At 38.4% G+C, this 21,307-nt stretch overlaps 1 protein-coding gene across 1 annotated transcript in view; it reads left to right on the top strand.

Annotated features, from left to right (window-relative positions):
* Window positions 1–19,943, top strand: part of LOC107672958 (collagen alpha-1(XIV) chain-like) — a 129,701-nt gene extending 109,758 nt beyond the window's left edge. The window contains exons 39-47 of the mRNA XM_016466344.1: window positions 3,723–3,776; window positions 8,519–8,572; window positions 8,655–8,726; window positions 10,824–10,859; window positions 12,428–12,494; window positions 12,645–12,833; window positions 14,786–14,863; window positions 15,414–15,569; window positions 19,317–19,943. Of these exons, the coding sequence (XP_016321830.1) occupies window positions 3,723–3,776; window positions 8,519–8,572; window positions 8,655–8,726; window positions 10,824–10,859; window positions 12,428–12,494; window positions 12,645–12,833; window positions 14,786–14,863; window positions 15,414–15,569; window positions 19,317–19,588 (978 nt within the window). The 3' untranslated portion in view covers window positions 19,589–19,943. The remainder of the gene's footprint in view (window positions 1–3,722; window positions 3,777–8,518; window positions 8,573–8,654; window positions 8,727–10,823; window positions 10,860–12,427; window positions 12,495–12,644; window positions 12,834–14,785; window positions 14,864–15,413; window positions 15,570–19,316) is intronic.
* The last annotated feature ends 1,364 nt before the right edge of the window (window positions 19,944–21,307 follow it).

Genomic DNA, 21,307 nt, shown 5'->3' with positions numbered 1-21,307 from the left:
AAAGTAAAAAAAGAAATGCGAGCACATTTGAAAGCAATTTCACATGCTTTCATGAGCGTTAGGGATTGCACGCTTTCAAATGGCCAAACATGGATGGGGGTGGGAAGATGATTCCACCAGCAAGGAACAGTGAATGAAAATGTTCTGCAAAATGATTTTGTTCTGCAATGTTACCACGAGGCATCACTCACTTACCGACCTCCCGCTTCTGGAGGGGATGTAGACTTGTAAGAGCAAGTGGAAGTAAGAGGGTGCGGAGCCCATGGCTATTCTATATGCAGGCATTAGTGTCTTAACTTTGGCTAGTCATCAAAGTTTACCCCAAGATTTCTGACTGAACTTGATGGTATCATTTTTGGTGAACATAGCTGGATGGTGAAATTATACTGTACAGTTGGAGTGGCTGGGAAGACGAGAAGCTCTGTCTTTGCTAAGTTGAGCTGGAGGTGATGTTCTCTCACCCATGACAAGATGTCCTCCAGGCAGTGTGAGATCTGTGTAGCTACTGTTGGATCATTTGGTTGAAATGAAAAATAAAGCTGTGTGTCATCAGCATAGCAATGGTAGGAGAATCCATGTGCCTGTATGATCGGTCCCAGTGCTGTTGTTTAAATGAAGAAGAGGAGAGGTCCAAGAACTGATCCTTGAGGAACGACCCTGAGGAGCCCCCCTCCAGGCAACCCTGAAAGACCTACCTGTGAGGTATAGTATTCAAACCAGAGAAGTGGAATTTCTGTGATGTCCAGTGATGAGAGGGTGGGCAGAAGGATCGGATGATTGACGGTGTCAAAAGCAGCAGATATATCCAGCAGAATGAGAACTTTCGCAATCTGCAGAGCTTCAGTGACCAACAGTAATGCAGGCTCAGTTGAATGACCACTTTTGAAACCTGATTGGTTCTTGTTCAGCTAGTTATTCTGTGGAAGGAAAGATTATACCTGGTTGAAAACAACCTGTTTATGTGTTTTCGCTATGAATGGGAGGAGAGAGACAGGTCTGTAACTTTCTACAAGTAAAATGTTTAGTGTAGGTTTTTAATCAGCGGGGTTACCTGAGCCTGCTTGAATGTGGTGGGGAAAATGCCTGTGTGGAGAGATGTGTTGATGAAATGTGTGAGTGCTGGTAGAAGTGTAGGATAAATAGCTTGTAGAAGGTGTGAGGAAATGGGATCTAGGGGGCATGCTGTAGGATGGAGAGGAGAAGTTCAGAAACTGCTGCCTCTGTGAGAGGAGACTGCTGGCTGTAGTTGTTGTTGGTCTGAGTTCCTGTGTATGTGGAGCTGAAAACTGACTGCTGATGGTTGTAGTTTTGTGTTTGAAGAAATTGGCAAAACGATCAGCTGTTAAAGAGGTGGTGGAGGGGGGCAGAGGAGATCGTTTTGATGTTTGAATTATTTGAAGTTTGCGTGTGGTTGTTGATCTTGTGAAAATATGAAGTTCTGGCAGTGTGGACCTTGACAGAAAAAGATGAAAGCAGAGACTGATACATACTCAGGTCAACTGGATCTTTTTATTTGCTCCATTTTCTCTCTGCATCAAAAGTAATGAAGAAATTATCAGAAATGTGCAGAGGTTTCACTAAAATGTTTTCTGTGATACAGTTGCATGTGTAAATGAGGTCGAGTCGGTTGCCTGATTTGTGAGTACCTGTAGTGGTAAGTTGTGTCAGATCAAATGAGGCTAGGCGAGAGTGGAATGTTACAAAAGATTTATATTTCAAATAAATGCTGTTCTTTTGCTAAACATTCTATTCATCAAAGAATCTTAAAAAAGAAAACAAAAATATTAAGTTGAACAACTGATTTCAACACTATAATAAGAAGTGTTTCTTGAGCACCATTTCAGCATATTAGAATGATTTCTAAATTGAACATATTGTTCTAGTGTTATAGTTTTTTTCTGTATTATTGATCAAAAAACTGGAGTCTTGGTGAACACGAGAGACTTCTTTCAAAAGCATGACAAAAAAAAAAAAAAATCTTACCAACCCGGAAACATTTGAAAGGAGCATTTGAAAACAAGCAACTCTTCCTACTCATTTCAGTCCACCACACGCCACTGCCTAATGATAATAAAGCATTTTGACATGAAAATTGTCATTTGAAGATCTTATTTGAGGGAGAATCTAATTGCCTAAACTCAAAAGACACTTCTAAGCAGGCAGGATGGAATTCATAGTTTTGCCTCAAGCAGATGTCTTAGACTTTTATGCTTGTAAAGCCTCTTTCACAAGCTTGTTAAAGTTCTGCCTTTTCTGTGAATCTTTTTAGATTTCTGCTGAAAGTGTCACCAAAAGGCTTCTAAAACATTCACAGTGACAGTTCCATTTGTTGAGGAATAACTGTTTGATGTGAAGCCAATGACAACCACTCAGGAAAAATCCCCTAGAGTTCTCCAGGGTGACGAAAAGAACATCCTGGCTTTTCCAGTGGTCATAGTACAAACACACACACATACGTGCCTCAGTCTTCCAGTATAGACATCTTGGCTTGAGATGGATATCCTCCTTTAAGCAGGGGGCCATCCGCACACTCGCTTCCATTAGCAGCAGGTATTGAGTTCTTTCAGAGTTATGTTGGCAGTAAGGAGGAAGTGGTCTTTGCCATACTGCAGCAGAGACACCCGTAGTTCTCTCTCAGGGCTAATCTATCCTGTCAGCCTGTGAATTATATTCATTGGCTGCTGGTTGCCAGTCCTCCATATCATGTGCCACATCTCTTCCTCGGTCTGTCTCTGCCGCTGGCGCTGAGAGCCCTGTATATAATACTGTTAAGGGTGCCCTCACACACAGTTTCAGAATTACGAGTCCACTTGCGATGAAACGAAGCCCATTTTAGTGTGTGTGTGGTGCTGATATATGGGGTGATGTTGAATTGTTGAATTGAACTTTTTGATTTGTAAAACTGTAGCTGAAGCTATGAAGTATTGTACCATTATGAAGAGGAAGGCGATTTCATCAAAATTAACATATGTATGTGTCCACCTGGAGATGAGCAGGCATTTTCAGTTAATGCTCTATAGAAGCTGAGCGGCAGGTTTGTGCAGGGGATTGTGGGATTGTTAAAAGAGCAATGCAAGTGGTGACAGCCATAAAAAGCGGAGAAATGCTCAACTTTATGCAAATTAGAAATGCTAATCGCTGAGGTGGAGGCAGTGACATCAGTGGTAGACATTAGTCCTGGTGTTTCTTGGGAATTAAAGGATGGCTCACCCAAAATGCAATTCTACTCACCATTATGTCATTCCAAACCTGTGTGACATTGTTATTTTTGTGGAACACAAAATATTTTTTTTTCACCCATACAATGAAAGTCAATGGGTTCCATACAATTAAGTCAATAAACTGGAATTAATTTTCATTCCGGGGACAAAAACACTGTTCTACAAGGGAGCCCACAGTTGTTCGGTTGCCTGCACAAATCTTGAAGGACTAGCCTACAGTTTATGTTCTTTATGTAAGATATCATAGCAGAGCAGCTCTTCAAATCACAATGACTCAGACCACACAAACTGTCCTCACTTTCGATTACCTCCTCAGCCTTGAGATTGACACTTAGATAATGTCAATATCGTAGCCGGTAAGAATTGAAGACGTTCTGTGTATGCAGATGACAATGTGAAACAAAAGAGCCAAACATTTATTACTCAGCAAAGGCCACACATTTTGTGAACAGCTATGTCTATCATTGAAATAAACAAGTTGTCTTGTTTATTTACTTTCAGGGTGTACCAGGTGCCAGTGGAGGACCAGGCCGAGATGGACCTCCAGGACAGAGAGTAAGCATTTTTCGTAACTCAATTCAAACTATATTGTTATTTTGTTATGATGTGAATAAATCAGATAAGCTGAGGAAGTTACCATTACAAATGACTTCATGTAATATTCAGGGTTGTTAATCAGTTTTTAAAATTGTTTTATAGAACAAAAATTGTTTTATGCACAAATACAAATGCAAAACACCATCACCACCATCAATAATAAAATTAACACTAAACGCTAACACTAAAAATGCAATAAACATTAATTTCCAGGACAGAGAGTAAGCATTTTTCGTAACTCAATTCAAACTATATTGTTATTTTGTTATGATGTGAATAAATCAGATAAGCTGAGGAAGTTACCATTACAAATGACTTCATGTAATATTCAGGGTTGTTAATCAGTTTTTAAAATTGTTTTATAGAACAAAAATTGTTTTATGCACAAATACAAATGCAAAACACCATCACCACATCAATAATAAAATTAACACTAAAAATGCAATAAACATTAATTTCACAACATAAGATGAAACCTAAAACCCTACGTAGTTATGCACATAACTGATAAGAAAAATCTAAGTGGGAAAAAAAACAGTTGTTTCAATAAAAAAACATCAGATATGAGTTGTCACAGAGAATTCTGGGAATGTCAATTTTTCCCACTAAATTATAAGATGACTTGTTCTTTTTTGCTTCCAAAAACTGTTACTCATCAGTAACAAATTAACACGTTTTTACAGTAAGAGTTTGAAAATCTTTTACCATTTAAATTATGCTGGGTTTTTTTCAGTGTAATTTTTTATTTTATTTATTAGTTGATAGTCATATTTTTTTTGTAGTTAACATTTTAAAGCATTCAGTCAATTAAGATAATTGTTTGTGATTTTATTATTTTATTTTATTTTATTTTTTAATAAACATTCATACAGACATTCAGTCACATCTCACTGTTTTTAGCATCTGTTAAAAATGCATATGGAGACCCTTGTGTATTTTTCCATTTTTGGCTCTCCATCCTGCATGAACGGCTCCTCACTCATTCTGTGCTGCCTCCCTGTTTTGCTTGCCAAGGGAGGTGGGACAAACCCCTGTAGAATTTGCTAAAGTACACATTGAATTTAAGTGGTACTTCAAACTTGCACTGTAAGGAAACTTACTTACAATGGAATTTACATATGGGTCAGGGGGCATAAATTGTTAATTTGCGTTAATTTTGCGTTAATGCATTCATTTGTAGAGAACTGTTTTTTGAATAATTAATTCATGATTAATGCTTTAATGCATGAGTTAAATTTGACGGCCCGAGTGATATTAAGTAAACGCAATCTCAGTCATGCCGTGTAAGAACGATTCCACATGGGCGGCTCATCAAATGAAGCTTATGTGTTCTTCTGTGTCTGAGCTGTGTATGCAGATGACAATGTGAAACAAAAGAGCCAAACATTTATTACTCAGCAAAGGCCACACATTTTGTGAACAGCTATGTCTATCATTGAAATAAACAAGTTGTCTTGTTTATTTACTTTCAGGGTGTACCAGGTGCCAGTGGAGGACCAGGCCGAGATGGACCTCCAGGACAGAGAGTAAGCATTTTTCGTAACTCAATTCAAACTATATTGTTATTTTGTTATGATGTGAATAAATCAGATAAGCTGAGGAAGTTACCATTACAAATGACTTCATGTAATATTCAGGGTTGTTAATCAGTTTTTAAAATTGTTTTATAGAACAAAAATTGTTTTATGCACAAATACAAATGCAAAACACCATCACCACCATCAATAATAAAATTAACACTAAACGCTAACACTAAAAATGCAATAAACATTAATTTCACAACATAAGATGAAACCTAAAACCCTACGTAGTTATGCACATAACTGATAAGAAAAATCTAAGTGGGAAAAAAAACAGTTGTTTCAATAAAAAAACATCAGATATGAGTTGTCACAGAGAATTCTGGGAATGTCAATCTTTCCCTCTAAATTATAAGATGACTTGTTCTTTTTTGCTTCCAAAAACTGTTACTCATCAGTAACAAATTAACACGTTTTTACAGTAAGAGTTTGAAAATCTTTTACCATTTAAATTATGCTGGGTTTTTTTCAGTGTAATTTTTTATTTTATTTATTAGTTGATAGTCATATTTTTTTTGTAGTTAACATTTTAAAGCATTCAGTCAATTAAGATAATTGTTTGTGATTTTATTATTTTATTTTATTTTATTTTTTAATAAACATTCATACAGACATTCAGTCACATCTCACTGTTTTTAGCATCTGTTAAAAATGCATATGGAGACCCTTGTGTATTTTTCCATTTTTGGCTCTCCATCCTGCATGAACGGCTCCTCACTCATTCTGTGCTGCCTCCCTGTTTTGCTTGCCAAGGGAGGTGGGACAAACCCCTGTAGAATTTGCAAAAGTACACACTGAATTTAAGTGGTACTTCAAACTTGCACTGTAAGGAAACTTACTTACAACGGAATTTACATATGGGTCAGGGGGCATAAATTGTTAATTTGCGTTAATTTTGCGTTAATGCATTCATTTGTAGAGAACTGTTTTTTGAATAATTCATTCATGATTAATGCTTTAATGCATGAGTTAAATTTGACGGCCCGAGTGATATTAAGTAAACGCAATTTCAGTCATGCCGTGTAAGAACGATTCCACATGGGCGGCTCATCAAATGAAGCTTATGTGTTCTTCTGTGTCTGAACAGATCTGATTACGCTGAAGGAGGCCCTGACTCACAGATTCAGTTTACAGGACTGCTAGTCAATAACACCACAACCTGAACTAATCAGATCTATCCTGCTAGACTGTCATAATAAGTGCTCAACGTGTTTGTTTTTGTTATTGATTTTGTTCCTCGTCTCCAAACCAAATTAAGCAACTTGTGAACAAAGCCTTACTTGACATTTCAGAATCACACACGTGATTCAGAGATCCTTAAAATGATGTTGGTATCAGCTCACATGTAACACATGAAATATAATTGCCTCCTAGTCTAGGTTTTTTTGGTGCATGTGTTGTCACAGATACAGAGGTGTTTAATATTGTCATTCCTACAAGAGAGGAATCACATATACTGTATGTACATGTAGCCTATACAGATTAAATGCCACTGGAGACTGGGGAAAAAAAGGCACACTACACTTATTCTGTGAACTGTAATGAAAAATATGCACGGTGGTTATTCAATTACCATTCCCAAAGCTGTGTGGTGTAATTAAATGTTAATGTCTTAGTGAGAGAGTGCAAGTTCACCATCTCTGTTTAGTAAAGAGCAGGTGGAGAGTGGAAATGTTTGAATAAATCTGTCAGTTTGCGTCAGAAAAGAAAAACAAGGAGCACAAATGCTGGTGTTCAGACCATACTGCTCCTTGCTGAGCTGATTTAAAGCAGGTTGAGGGATAAATCTGCTGTGGTTTCATACACAGTAACTCACTATGACAGTTTAAAAAAGAAAGCAGATGTTTGGCTTTGAACTTATGATAATCTCTAAACATACCATTTGTAAAAGAATATTATTACAGTTCCAAGGTTAACTAATGGGTTGTTTTATCTGTAAGTGGCACACAATGAAGTGCTAAAGAAAGTATTCAATACTATTGTGATTTTCACCTACAAACGGACTTCGTGGAGACACTGGAACAATTGAACAAAGCATGGTGAGCACAAAGAGGCAAAATTTCTAGATTGACACCAGGTTCAAAGTGGGGCTGGATTGGACAAAGCAAAGAGGTGTTTATAGCGTGTTTCACCATGACTCCTTCTTGAGGGAGGTTCTTATCCAACTCAAAACATACATAGCGAGAGAGAAAAACTTTTGTGACCTCAAGCACTTGTATGGGATTGCATATGTTGCGTGGACTAGAACTATTCGGAGGCTTTATGCTCTTGAAGTGTGGTACTCCAAATGTACTGTATGTTACACTTGAGGCGTTTTAAATGTTACATTGATTTCCCTTCCCTCCACTGACCTGTTTCCCAAAAGAGCCTGATATTTAGGGCAATGAGGCATGTTCAGTGGAAGAACACAGAGTTGGATCACTGGCTAAAAGGAAGCAGCCAGAACCGTATTATATAATTTGTGCAGACAGATCTGACAGTAAGTTGTTGTTGAGTCTCTATCCCCTACTGAGGTACTTTAGGTGTATCCCAGCATTCAACAATAAAACAGTAGTGGAAAGGATGTTCTAGAGGAGTTCGTTCTACCACATGGCAGTAGAGTTAGAACACATGACCACCTGTTCTGTTACTTTGCTGTTAGCGTTTGTGGATCTGGTCTTTTGCATTGGAATCGTTGGCTGTTGAACTGTTCCCAGACAGGTTCATGCTGCCAGTGTACAGAGGTCAGCCAGAGTTGAACACATGCTGTTCATTTATTGAGTCACTGATAGATTCTGTGAGTTTCATGAGGCTGATTCAAACTGGTAAATTGTTGGAGTGTTTCAGTCATTTGAGTCATTTGTTTGTGAATCAGACTAGACTCACACAATACAAACTCACATTAACAACTTGGGTTATGATTTATTTTGCTGAAGAAAAGCTGTACAGGAAGCATTGATGGAGTCAAAATGTGTTATCCTTATTTCTGCTTACTGTTTCTTAGATTCCCTTATGAGAATTGGGACTTCTGCATTTTACGATTTATACACTGTGCTTAAAGAAGATTATTAAGATATTAATATACCACAGTTTTTTATTTTAAACAAAGCATTGTGATTATCAAAAATTCTTTCGTTTTAGGGCCTAACGGGTAAAGATGGACCCCAGGGACGACAGGGTCCTCCAGGACCAATGGTATGTAACATGATAAAATCACTCTGTGAGTCTTTCTGAGACTTGGTCATGAACCTTTTGTCCTCTCAATATCTCATTTTAGGGAAGCCCTGGAGCTCCTGGGGCTCCAGGACCAAGTGGATCGCCAGGGCAAATTGGTGATCAGGGGCCACCTGTGAGTATTGCATTACAGCTATGTTGAACAAACTAAACTCAAAATGCTGTAGATTGCTGATCGTGACATCAGCTTACTGATATTTAAGTCTGTGCTCCTCTATTTAAGCGAGAGGTAAAGTGCATTCTCTTTAGTGTCAGACTCTAGCATTATTCTCACTGAAGTACCAGACCACCCAGAACCAGACCAGAATTAAGAAATATTTTGAAGTCATGAAGCAAATTGGTCCTTTGGTTCCCTTCTCAACAGATATAGAATATACTTGATCAATATACTTAATAAGACCAGCGTAGTTGGTCACCACCATGTTTTGGTGGTGGTGTGCAGGTGTTCCCATTAGGCTTCTCAGCTAGATAAACCAACAAGCCTACCTTGGCAGGGCTCAACAATAAGGATGGCCCGCTGGTCCAGGGCAAAAGCCAGGGTTTTGGACTGCTTTACAACTTTCACCATTGCTGCAGTTCCGGCAGAAAAAATCCTTACTGTTTGCATTAGTCAAACATATTTGCCAGATAGAGATATAGAATATACTTGATCAATATACTTAATAAGACCAGCGTAGTTGGTCACCACCATGTTTTGGTGGTGGTGTGCAGGTGTTCCCATTAGGCTTCTCAGCTAGATAAACCAACAAGCCTACCTTGGCAGGGCTCAACAATAAGGAGTGCCCGCTGGTCCAGGGCAAAAGCCAGGGTTTTGGACTGCTTTACAACTTTCAACATTGCTGCAGTTCCGGCAGAAAAAATCCTTACTGTTGAGCTTTGCATTAGTCAAACATATTTGCCAGATAGACCATCTTCGTTGGCCAACCAGGTTTTGCTGGTAAACAGAATGATTATAATGGTCCTCCAGCCAGACCAGAGGTGTCCAATCCTGCTCCTGAAGGACCAATGTCCTGCTGAGTTTAGCTCAAACCCGCTCCAACACTCTTGCCTGGAAGTTTCTAGATTGGCTGGTTCAGGTGTGTTTGAGATAAACTCTGCAGGATAGTGGCCGTCCAGGAGCAGGACTGGACACCCTCGAGCTAGAGTAACACCAAACCTGCACTAACTTGCCTGATCTATTCAGCGGGGAGAATTTTGCTTTGACGGTCCACATGTGTAGAAGCTAGAAATCCACTTACAGTATTTATCATGAAGAGTCACTTTATTCATGGCTTGAAATCATTTATGAATGCTGGAGCAGACAGCTCCACATGAGATTCTATATATCATACAGACTGTTGTGCTCAAGCTCACTGTAGCTCAGTTTCAGCCTGCAAAGATCTACCTTATATAAGTCCGACCGGTCAGAGAGAGAGAGCTACAAACTGAGAAACCTCAGTTTGCACAAAGCCTGTAACTGAAATATTTGTTTCTCATTTGTATATTAGAAGCACACAAGGGATTCTGAATTAACGTCAGTCTCTGAGTTTCCTGCTGAGTGACACCTATATTTAAGTTGGAGCTCTATTACCTTGCATTTGTTCACAAAGATTTGTAAAGTGGAACCATATGCTTCAGTGCAGTCGTTGAAAAACATCTGCAGAGCTCGATTGCAGTGTAACCTCTCAACACAGATTTGAAACCTGTACGTCTTTCTTTTTATAAGCCCTGGAAGAGAGATTGTCAGTAAGATGACAAGTTTATGACCAATTGTGGCCCAGTTTATGGAAGAGCAGGGCATTGTTAATTCTACTACAATATAGATATAGAGCCATAATCTCCTGCTCCGATGTGTGAAATTACACGCAGTACTTTAAATAAACTATGATCATATTCTCACATAGTCTGGCACAACAACCCAATATCCTTAGGATGAGTCCCTATGCACCACAGAGCATAACATACCCAGATGTTATGATATCAGAATTGTTTAGCAGCCATGGTGCTCTGGCCACAAATCCCGGCCTGGTTTCCAACACATTAGGTCAGCGACGCATCCATTTTATGTATTTGGCTCATGCATTTCATCCGCGATCGATTTGGTCCGCTCTCACATTCAAATCCCCCTCTCCAAACAGTCATTAATATCTTTGTGTTTATTTTTTGTCTTTTTTTTTCTCCAATCGGTGAATTCAGAAACGTTTGCCTTCACTCTCTTTTTCTCTTTTTGCAGGGGCCTCCCGGCACCAAAGGCGAACGAGGAGAGAGAGTGAGTCTCCAATCTGCATCTGAACTGTCATAGAGTTTATATTGGGGTGGTGGCATGTGGCACTCGAGTGGCGCACACAATGGCGGTTTATCAGCGGCAGGATTAAGAGGCTTGCTGACAGGCCTCTTAATAAAAATCACAGCAGCAGCAGCGCTGAATTATAGCTCCTTTTCTTTTTCACACTCTCTCTCTAAATGCTTAGGGTTTTTAATTCAGTCGCTGTGGGAGCGTTAAAAGTGGTACAGGTATAGCTAAAGCTGTTTATCAAGCCTCACAGTCAGACTCGGTCCAGAGCTTCCACACAACAATATATTTGTGTTTTTATTCTTCAGTTCTGATTTCTCCACTGCCGTGGTACCGGCCACCACACAAAGGGTGTGTGGAGAGTGTTAAATTGGGTGAATTAAACACCCACATTGTACAGGCTATTAGCCTCCCTTTAAAGCAGCTGAAGCGTATTTGTGTGTTGTTGGAGATTTTTTGTCACAGCAGCTTGTGGTCTTAATCCATGCTGTATGCTTGCTTTTTAGGTGTTAACACATGTGCTAGTGGGTTGGACAATTCACTAGCACACAGAATGGACACAGAGTGTGGTCAAAATAGATTTATGTACTTATTTATTTATTATTTCCTATAGTATGGCATGTAACAAAGTAGTTGTTATGTTTAAAGTACTATGCTTTGTAAATGTAAAATCCAAAGTTTGAGACTACTGTTGCAGCGGTTTTTTGTTGTTGTTGTTGTTGTTTTTGGCAGACTAATGAAAAACTGACTCTTATAATTTGTGTAGCAGAAAAAAAATCAGGCAAAATCACAATGGAACTGTCGATTTTCTCCAGTTCTTTGCATGTTGAGTCCAGTTTGCATTAGATGGTCTGTGATCATGCTGAGAGTGATACCGACCACGTTTGTCCACCTGTTTGTTTGTTTTTTATAAGTACAGCAGCTAACGTTATATCCATAGAAATGTATATATAATGACTTATTACTACATTCATATTGAGCTAAATCAGAATGCAAATCAATGCTCCAGAACCTGCCATTTCCCCCTTATCACCACAGAACATTTATTTAATATATATATATATATTATATCTTATAATATAATTTTATTAACATATTCAATGGAATGTACCAATCCAACCACACTAATCTGAATGACCTATTGAAAGAACACATTCTTTTGGCATTATTTTCAATATCAAAAACACTCTAAATCCAGTATTTCTGAGTCAGAATGCACCACCCTAAAGCTCATCCTCAGGAAACTGTCCAGACTTTGAGAGCAAACAGAATATCTTGCCTTTTTATTGATTGTCTCAGTTTTTGCGGCTCGCTCTTTTTACGTGCCCATCATAGAGGAAACAGAATACATCATACTGTTCAAGTTCGTAAGATCTGGCGATTCAGACTTAACGTACAGTACAGTTTCTTTGTTGTAGCTCTCCTAGTGCATAACCTTCGCACAGTGCCTATGGGTTAAAATGATTATCATATTTAACTTACAATGACAGAAAACTGTGACACTGTACATCCCTGCCTTAATCCCCTGTTGTTTGTTTCTGAAGGGTGACATGCAGTCTCAGGCCGCTGTCCGTGCCATGGCGCGACAAGTTTGTGAACAGCTAATTCAGAGTGAGTTGAGAATACATATATTTTGCGTACATGTACTATTTGAACAAGTATTTGATTTGACGCTCTTTTGCCAAATTCATGACTTACATGAAGTCGTCTAACCCCTGCTGACCCGCTAAGTTAATTTCTTTTTTTCTACCTCCCCCTCAGGTCACTTGTCTCGCTACAACTCTATTTTGAACCAGATTCCCAGTCAGTCTGTTTCAGTACGAACAGTACCAGGTCCACCGGGTGAGCCTGGTCGGTCAGGACCTCCGGGGCCACAGGGAGAGCAGGGTCCCGCTGGCAGACCAGGATTCCCTGGAGCCAGTGGGCAAAATGGCCGCCCAGGAGAGAGAGGTAAAAATTTTTACTTGTGAAATAACCTACTGCATCACTAGATACTGTGTACTGCTGTTTTGAATTTGTAGGCATGAAATTGTTAAAGGAAAAAACTGATAACGTTTTGAAGATTAATTTGTAAAAAATAGTAGCTGAGTTTACAAACCCTTGCAAATAATTGTATATAATAATATAGTCTAGTAAATAGATGCAAATAATAGTCTAGTATGAATAGTATGGAGGATGATTAGTTAATGGCCCTCAAGATAAATTTTGCCCCTGCAGCTTAAGGTTTCGCAGATCTTGTAGCTATAATAATATTGAACATTAGCATGACCTCTCTGACCCTATCCATGATAAATGTTGCTAACATCTTGGCTGACAGCCTTGGCTAACCTCAATACCACTCGTCATCATAAACAATAAGTAAACTACTAAGTCTTTTTTATGGTTAATGTTAGTAAGCCAAGAACAACTACTTCAAAGATGCCACAAAGCACTGCAAATGCTTTAGTCTCTTTAGTATGTATTAGTTGAATTGAGGTTGACAGCCTCTTAAGCATCCACAAGTCCCACAAACTGCACTGAAAAAGTGAAATGACCAGTTTGTCTCAAAGCTCTGTCTTTATTTTTGTCTAAAAGAACACTTCCCATAGAAAAATAAATAAAAGAAACAGCTTTGTTTAAATTTTCCCTTTATACCAGTGTTGATGTGCAGAACAGTTTATTGTTTATTCTTTTAAGAACAATACAGCAAATATGATTATATTAAACATTGAATAACATTTTTTTTTTTATCTTAAGTGAAAATTATACTTTCATTTTATAGCTAATTTAGCCTTTGTTTATGGTAAAATAAAGTTGTAAAAACCCCTAAAATTATTATACTGACCTGCATTACACATTTTGGCTTATGTCTAAAGAAAATGTATTCATTAAGTAATGTATGGCCTTTCTAAAAAACAATCCTTTTAAATCAAGGTTTGAACCAAACCATAAATATAATTTGAAAAAACTAATACATTTGGCTTTTTTCAGTGTGACAAAAAAAATTATAAAATCTGGAACTTTCTTTCCCCTGAATACGACTGTACACAAATTACATTAGATCTGCATGACCTTCCTGCCAAGAGCAACTCTCAGCCAGAGTCTTTATCATGAGTGAGTGTCCACACTGCTTAGTCTCCTGTCCTCAATTAGATGAGCTCTGACACACAGCCTGAGCTTTCAGCATTAGATATTTCACCATCACTACTGCATCACTCAAACATTCAGATATCAAGCAGGAACATGCAGGGCATGGTCATGATGCAGTCAGTGCAAAACAGAGCTGCTAATGAGGGATAACATAGGGGAGATATTTGTCTGTTTATGTTAACATGGGGCCTATAATGAGGAATCTTATTCAGTTCTCTTTTAGATTGTCAGTGTTGTTCAGAGGTGATGAAGATCAGAGTGCCTGTGGGGCAAAAGGCTGCTTACATTCAGTGTTCAGATCCTTAGAGACAACACTTTGGACAAATGAACCATGATTCAAGGAAATCTTATTATTCCCATTCATTTCAAGGTGCTTTTTAGTATAGTTACAGCATTTACCAGTAGAGGTTAATTGGATCAATTGGCATGTTGACCACTCACTGACTGTTTTCAATTCCAATGTTGACTTCTTAAAGAAAGAAAGAGACTGTTGATAGATTCTGATAGATTTGTGTGAGAAAACAATTGTTATTTAAGTTGTCATTCACTTAAATAAGTTATTCCCTTCTGCTGTAGCTCCTACTGCTTTCTTACTGAGAGATCAGCCACATCAGACCTGTCAGAATGTGTTATTAACACCATCCAGGTCTTTTATTTCTTCCCTTATGGTCTCGTAAAGGTGTGGAATAAGTTAAATCACATGGAAAGAGAAGGACACAGTTTCTTCAGATGGGTTTGTGTGTTCTAACAGATCCCCGTCTCTCTTTGTCCAGGTCTCCCAGGAGAAAGGGGAGAGAAGGGCAGTCCAGGGATAGGGACACAAGGTCCTCGTGGTCCTCCAGGGCCTCCAGGTGAGAGACTGTTCAAATGTTACATTTAAGTCAAAATCAATGACTTCTTGGTCCTCAAGCCAGCAGTAAAAAATTAATTTCAATTCAAACTGGAAAAAGTAGAGCTCAGTGTCATCTTATTGCACAGACTACAGGAGTTTCTATTATTAAATGGCGTCTGTCAAAGAAAACACAAGCTTGCAAACTTTTAATAACCTCTGCACACATCTTGATCTGCTTTTGGTTCTTTTAAATCCTGTCTAGAATATCAAGCAGATATTGAAACAATATTTGGGTCAGGGAGCAATGTTTTCATATCGATTTTAGCAGTAAAGGCTGGTCAGTAGACTTTGACAAATGTCAGCGTTGGCTCGCTGTTAATTGTGCTTTGATCAATACTCTTCACAAATGAGATTCATTGAAGCAACATAGCTGTAACAGCCAGTGATGTGCACTGGAAAAGGCTAAAACTTGTATTTTGTGGGTTAAGGAATCCAGGCAGGCTATGAGTGGGGAGTTCAGCGGGGTTTCACGAGGCAGATATTAATGGCTAATGTCTTGTCCCACTCAGGGCCTCCTGGAGAAGGTCGGACAGGAAGTCAGGGCCCTCCAGGGAGACCTGGAATTCAAGGCACCTCAGGACGTCCAGGTATCCCTGGTAGCCCTGGTCCCGCAGGACCCCCCGGCTACTGCGACCAGAACTCCTGCCTCAGATACAACATTAGAGGTAATCCTCTCCTCTTCCTCTCTCTCCCATACTCCCTCTATCTGTCAAGGTTTCTCAATTTCATTTAAACTTTATTCTATCAGGTACATCCAGGGAGTATCTCATTCACTAATGATTGTGTAGAAGTGATCTTGCAGTATGTGTCAAGAAAAGGTTCTCTGGTGAAATTTCCACCAGATTTATGACATATGCACATATTTGTTCTTATGTTGATGAATGCCGATTATTCTAAATGACGGAGCAGTAATTAGAATAATATATGTCCACAAGCATTGACACACTGATATAAAAACAGCTCTAGCCAAATCAACCCTCCACTCCGCTCCACTTCCTGAATGTTAATTGAGCAACAGAAAGTAGAATTGCCATTTGAATTAGAATATTAAGTACAGTCAAAATGTATTGAAATTCATCTAACTGTAATTTGTAACTTGAAATTTTAACTAGAAACTTGTCAGAACTAGGAAGAGTGAGTAGGTAGGTAGGTAGGTTGGTTAGTTTAGATTAGGGATGTAACGATGCACCCCCCGAGCCTGTTGAATTTGGGATTTGTTTTAAAATGTCAGATTCGTTTTGTCATTTAACATATTTCAATTTCACAAGGAAATGTGCAGCATTTTGTCTGAGAAATTCTAAAATGACACCTTTTCATTTGTCTTATCTCATTTTGTTTAAAAAATGAATCGTGAGAAAATTGTATTGTGAAATCATTATCGTGAATCGTGTCGCATCGTGAGTTGAGTGAATCGTTACATCTCTACTATAGATAGATGGATTAATGGATGGACGGATGGATGGATAGATGGATAGTATAAATAGATGGATTAATGGTTTGCTATGATACAATACGTTATGATACTATAATACGATACTATAACACAAGATAATAAGATATGTTACAATGTGATATGAGACAATACAAATGATGGAAGGATGGATGTGATATACAGACAGACAAACAGACAGATAGATAGATAGATGAAAACATTCGTTCAATGCACAGATAGGTGTGTATGCCCAGTTAGTGAATGAAACCCAATTAAATCTACATGTAGTTGTCAAGGTAACCATGGATACTGAACATCTGAAAGTCAATTATGGAGTTAGTCTAGTAACAGCGTCCCTGACGAGTGCTTATTGAGCTGTGGGTTTAAGACTGCCGCAGGCTTCACTGATAATAATCACCATCCAGCAAACTGATGAGGGAACATACCGCACGCTCTTCCATACTGTTATTCTCCACGGCCTTTTGAAGTGCTTCGCACATTCTCGCTTGAGATTGCATTTCTATAACTGCTAATGAATGGCAAACCCATTGCTCTAAACAAGCTTGTGGTCTAACTCAGATATTTTCATCTTATTAAACTAGCCCTTCCCAAACTGCTATTCTACTTATAAATTTCTCATGGAGTATACTGTAAATGCTATCAAAGTTTCAGAGTGGGCTGTGTGCTTACAAGTTTTCACTATTTCATTTTTTTTATATGAGAAAAGCTGGACAATAATGGACAGCACTCTTTTAATAATTGATTTATCAGATCATAGCAAAGCTTTCTACTGAACGCCTCATAAATTATGGCAGTATTGTATTGTGAAAAATATAACGCTAATGTTCTCCGGTGTTTCTGCCATGTAAGGCTGTTAAATGACAGTACAATATTCCACTCAATAGATGAAATACTGCATCAACACTTTTAAGATCTATAAAGGTTATAGCGTTAAGCTTTCAGTCAGCATAAAATCTTGCAACACAGCTTAATAGTATTGCAAATTGCTCTGTAACTTATTCAGCCCTCATTCTCTGGGATAATACTTCATTTCAAATGAGAAAATGTACGTTTTATGTGTATTGACCAGGTTTTAATGCATTCTTGAGAATCCTTGACTCTCCTTCTGAAATGCCACTATGTAAAGATTACAGTCTGGTAGATGAGGTGTTGCATCATGTTGGTTATATGGGGCTCACACTTACTGCAGTGTCTCTCTCCTCTTTTACCGGGGCATCACTGTCTCACACCTGCATGTGAAGGTCCAGAGCAGTATGAGAATGACTACTGAGAACCAGTAGAGAGCCACCTGCTCTTCTCCTCTCTCCCTTCATTTCTTCATCCCACCTCCATCCATGGGCCGATGCCAAAGACTGTTTCTAAGGAAAGTCTTTTCCACACATTCCCAAACTCGATAATCTATGTACTTGGTTCCCCAACCCTCAAAATGTCACCACCATTGAAGCCCCATGCCTTTTTAACCATTCTGAGTATTGCGCAAACCTCAGTTTTAGTCTGTTTCAGGTGTTTTCAACCTTTTCTGGAATTAATGTCGAGATTTTAAACCCACACTCTTAAAAATAAAGGTTCCACAATATTGGTTTTCGTAGCAGTGCCATAGATCAATTTTAGGTCCCCCAAAGAACCTTTAGGTAATTAGTTCTTAAAAGAACCTTTTTTTTCTTAGTGTAAAAAGTTAATTTGAAAAACCTTTTTACACTATAAGGAACCCTTTGTGTAATGGAAACGGTTCCATGGATGTTAAAGGTTCTTCATGGAAACATTGATGCCAATAAAGAACCTTTATTTTTAAGAGTTCACATCTAAATCAAACTATAATAACTGGAGAAAGCCATCCTTACCATTCCTGTTCGTCTTAATGTCAGCTGCTTGGCTGGCGCATGACCCCTGAAAGTGTGTGATTTGAAATCTGCCATCTTTGCTCATGGGTGCTCAATTCTGCAGCCAGATTTGATTTTTGATCCATAAATACCATGTGACTAATCACTCTAGAGCAGCACAATTATGCTGTCTGGCATAATAAATCAGTCACTAGCTTTTTAAAGGGGTCCTATTATGCTCTTTTACAAAGTCTTGATTTTGTTTTGGGGGTGTACTAGAACATGCTCTCATACTAGGTTGTTCGAAAAACACATTATTTTTCACATATTTTACATTATTACAACACCTCTCTCCCCAGTCTGGCATGAACGGCTCGAATAATTCCTGTATCAAATGAGAGCCCGCCTTCTGAAATACGAAATGTACTGTGATTGGTTAGCTGGGCCAGTGTGTGTTGTGATTGGCAGCACTCGGTGCCTGGTCGGGAAATGTCATGCCCCTTACCACTGCCGCCTGTCAGCTTCAGTGTAAATATTGCGTCAAAATCAAATCAATTTGAGCGCGATTTAAACTTTAAGTTCGTCTGCCTTGGAAAAGCTAGCGTGTCTCCGACATAGTGATAACACTCGTTGCCTTCTCTAGTGCAGCTCAACCAGGTCTCGTCCCATTCATCGATATTTGTGATATCACAAATCCCGGAAAATATGCGTTGTAGTCCAAATGAGTTGTTCGTTGTAGTTTTTGAAAAGTGATTTCTGTTAAATAAAATATCTCCTTTTGAAGTGGACTTTGTAACTTTGCATATCTTTTTTATGCTCAAACGGCAACATTACAGACTAACTAAAGTTGAAAAAGTGAAAAAGCATAATAGGACCCCTTTAATGAAATATTAGCATTCATTCCAAATTTATAATGGCCGCCAATGGAGATTCTTTTAGCTAGATTGTGTAGTTTCGACACTTACCAGCAGGGGTTATGCTAACCAACTAAACCGCTATCCCTTTGTCTAAACTAAGTTAATCTCAGTAACTCTCTCCCTTTTCTGCCTTTATCTCTTTGCGGTTTCCTTTTCTCCCTAACTCAACGGGTGGTGACTACAAAAGATGGCAACCGATCTAATTCCCCCATGTTCCCATAGTACAACAGTTACCCTCCAACCCCTACCAAAACTACGATCCTGCCACCAACTACAACAACGATGAGGAGGAAGAGGACCCTTACGGTGGCTACCGTGCCTACCCTCCTCAGTACTACCAACCCAGTTACCCTGACCCCCATGCCGCCAGGTTTGGCCCCGCCCACCCTGGTGACACGGTGGGGATGAGATCAGCTGGCACACGCCGCTTCTCCCGCAGCACGGCCGAAGAGGGGAGTGTTGATGAGTCGGAAGTGCAAGTGAAGGCCAAATAGCTCGGGTGGCCAGCCCCGGCAAACCGAGCATCCACACACAAACACTTTTCATCAGAATATCCTGCAGGATAGGATTGAGGGAAATCCGAAAAGTGCCTGCTATATGCATCCTTATGGGGGGTGGGTTTGTGAAGATTAGAAAATGAAACTGTGCCGATATTAATCCAGTGACTTTTCTGTCTTTTGTGAGGCTGCATGTAGCCAATGAGATGAAAAGCAAGTTCAAAGAAGGAACACGGCACAAAAAAATAAAATCATTTTCCCAATCAGTACTTTTTGTCTGGTTGTCCAGTAAAAATATCTAAAAAGTATTAATTAATTTACCTGAAGCAAAATTTATAGAATGAATTCAAAATGTATTGAATTAAATGTATTCTGTATTCTTATAAAAGCAATTCAGTATGTATTTTCTAATAATAATAATAATAATAATGTCATAATCATAATGATACATTTTTTAAGAAAACATATAGTAAATTACATTTTTTAGAAATAGATTTTTCCCCCTTTTCCCAAAGGAAATGCATATAATTGCATTTATTTTCGTAATCCCATTTGCATTTTTTTTTCATGTTTCAATCATTAACCTCACTAAATTGAATCTAGATTTATGCTTAAAAACCTGCCAATTATAAGAAAAATAAACTTAAAAATAAAATATCTATTCTTCATAAAACAAGTCCTAATGTCTTACATAATATTGTTCCACAAGTAATTTTTAAGAAAGATATTTTTACTGAAAAACAACAAAAATGCTGATTAACAAAATGATTTTTTGCAGTGCAGTGGTTTTGAATTATGTATTCCATATCTTTTGTAAATGATAATGGGGGTTGTCTGTACAGTTTGTGTATTTTTTTAAGTGCAAATTGGTGATCTACTATGTTACAAATTTCACTGATGTTTACAGCATTTTGCAGTGATCTGGAACTGGCTATTAAGTTATTTTATGGAGAGAAAAAAAAAAAACCTCCGTTGACGCTTTTGATGTTCTTATCACTAGCAGTTATTTATGAGAAGCTGAATTCTTAATCACACTTAAAAAAAAAAAACATTATTGAACCAAACCTAATCTCCTGATTTTTTTCGCTGGTACTTCATAGGAACACCCCGTTTAACACCACACATTTTTCTGGATCGTAATTGTATTATCACACATTTATGTGAACGTCCTTTACATATGGTCTTATAAGACGACGTGTCAAGCAGGGGATGCAGTGAAAGCTCCCAAAGTGTTTTTCTATAAAAGAAGAGCTCAGCATGGCATCCTTCTGTGTCTCTGTGGTCCCGTTTCCAATGGTTTTTCTCACTGTGAAAGAGACCTCAATGGTTAGAGTTAGGCCTGTGGTCTACCGTCCTTTCAGAACGAATGGAACTGCATGTGAAGCGGGTGCCAGTGGAAAGACTCATCACCAGACCTTTGAATCTACAAAGTAATTTATTTTTACTTTATTATTTGTTTTTGTAACCAATAAAACTGTACTGCTACAATGACTCGAGATGATGTCTCGTCTGGCCTTTGTGGTTTTCTGTTCCGTGTGCTAATTGGTCACCCAAAATTAATTAAAAAATGTAATTTTACATTTAAAATAACAAATTCTCTTTTTAATAAACCATGTTTGGCGTAATGAGCTTAAATAATGGAAGAGACTCTGAAGTTCCTTCTTCATAAAAATCACATTTTACAAGCAAACTCGATTTTAACTTTACATAAAAATG

Source organism: Sinocyclocheilus anshuiensis, unplaced genomic scaffold (genome assembly GCF_001515605.1).
Source record: "Sinocyclocheilus anshuiensis isolate Anshui unplaced genomic scaffold, SAMN03320099.WGS_v1.1 scaffold248, whole genome shotgun sequence".
Classification (NCBI taxonomy): Eukaryota; Metazoa; Chordata; class Actinopteri; order Cypriniformes; family Cyprinidae; genus Sinocyclocheilus; species Sinocyclocheilus anshuiensis.
Note: the sequence above shows the minus strand (reverse complement) of the source record. Positions and strands in the feature narration are given on the sequence as shown.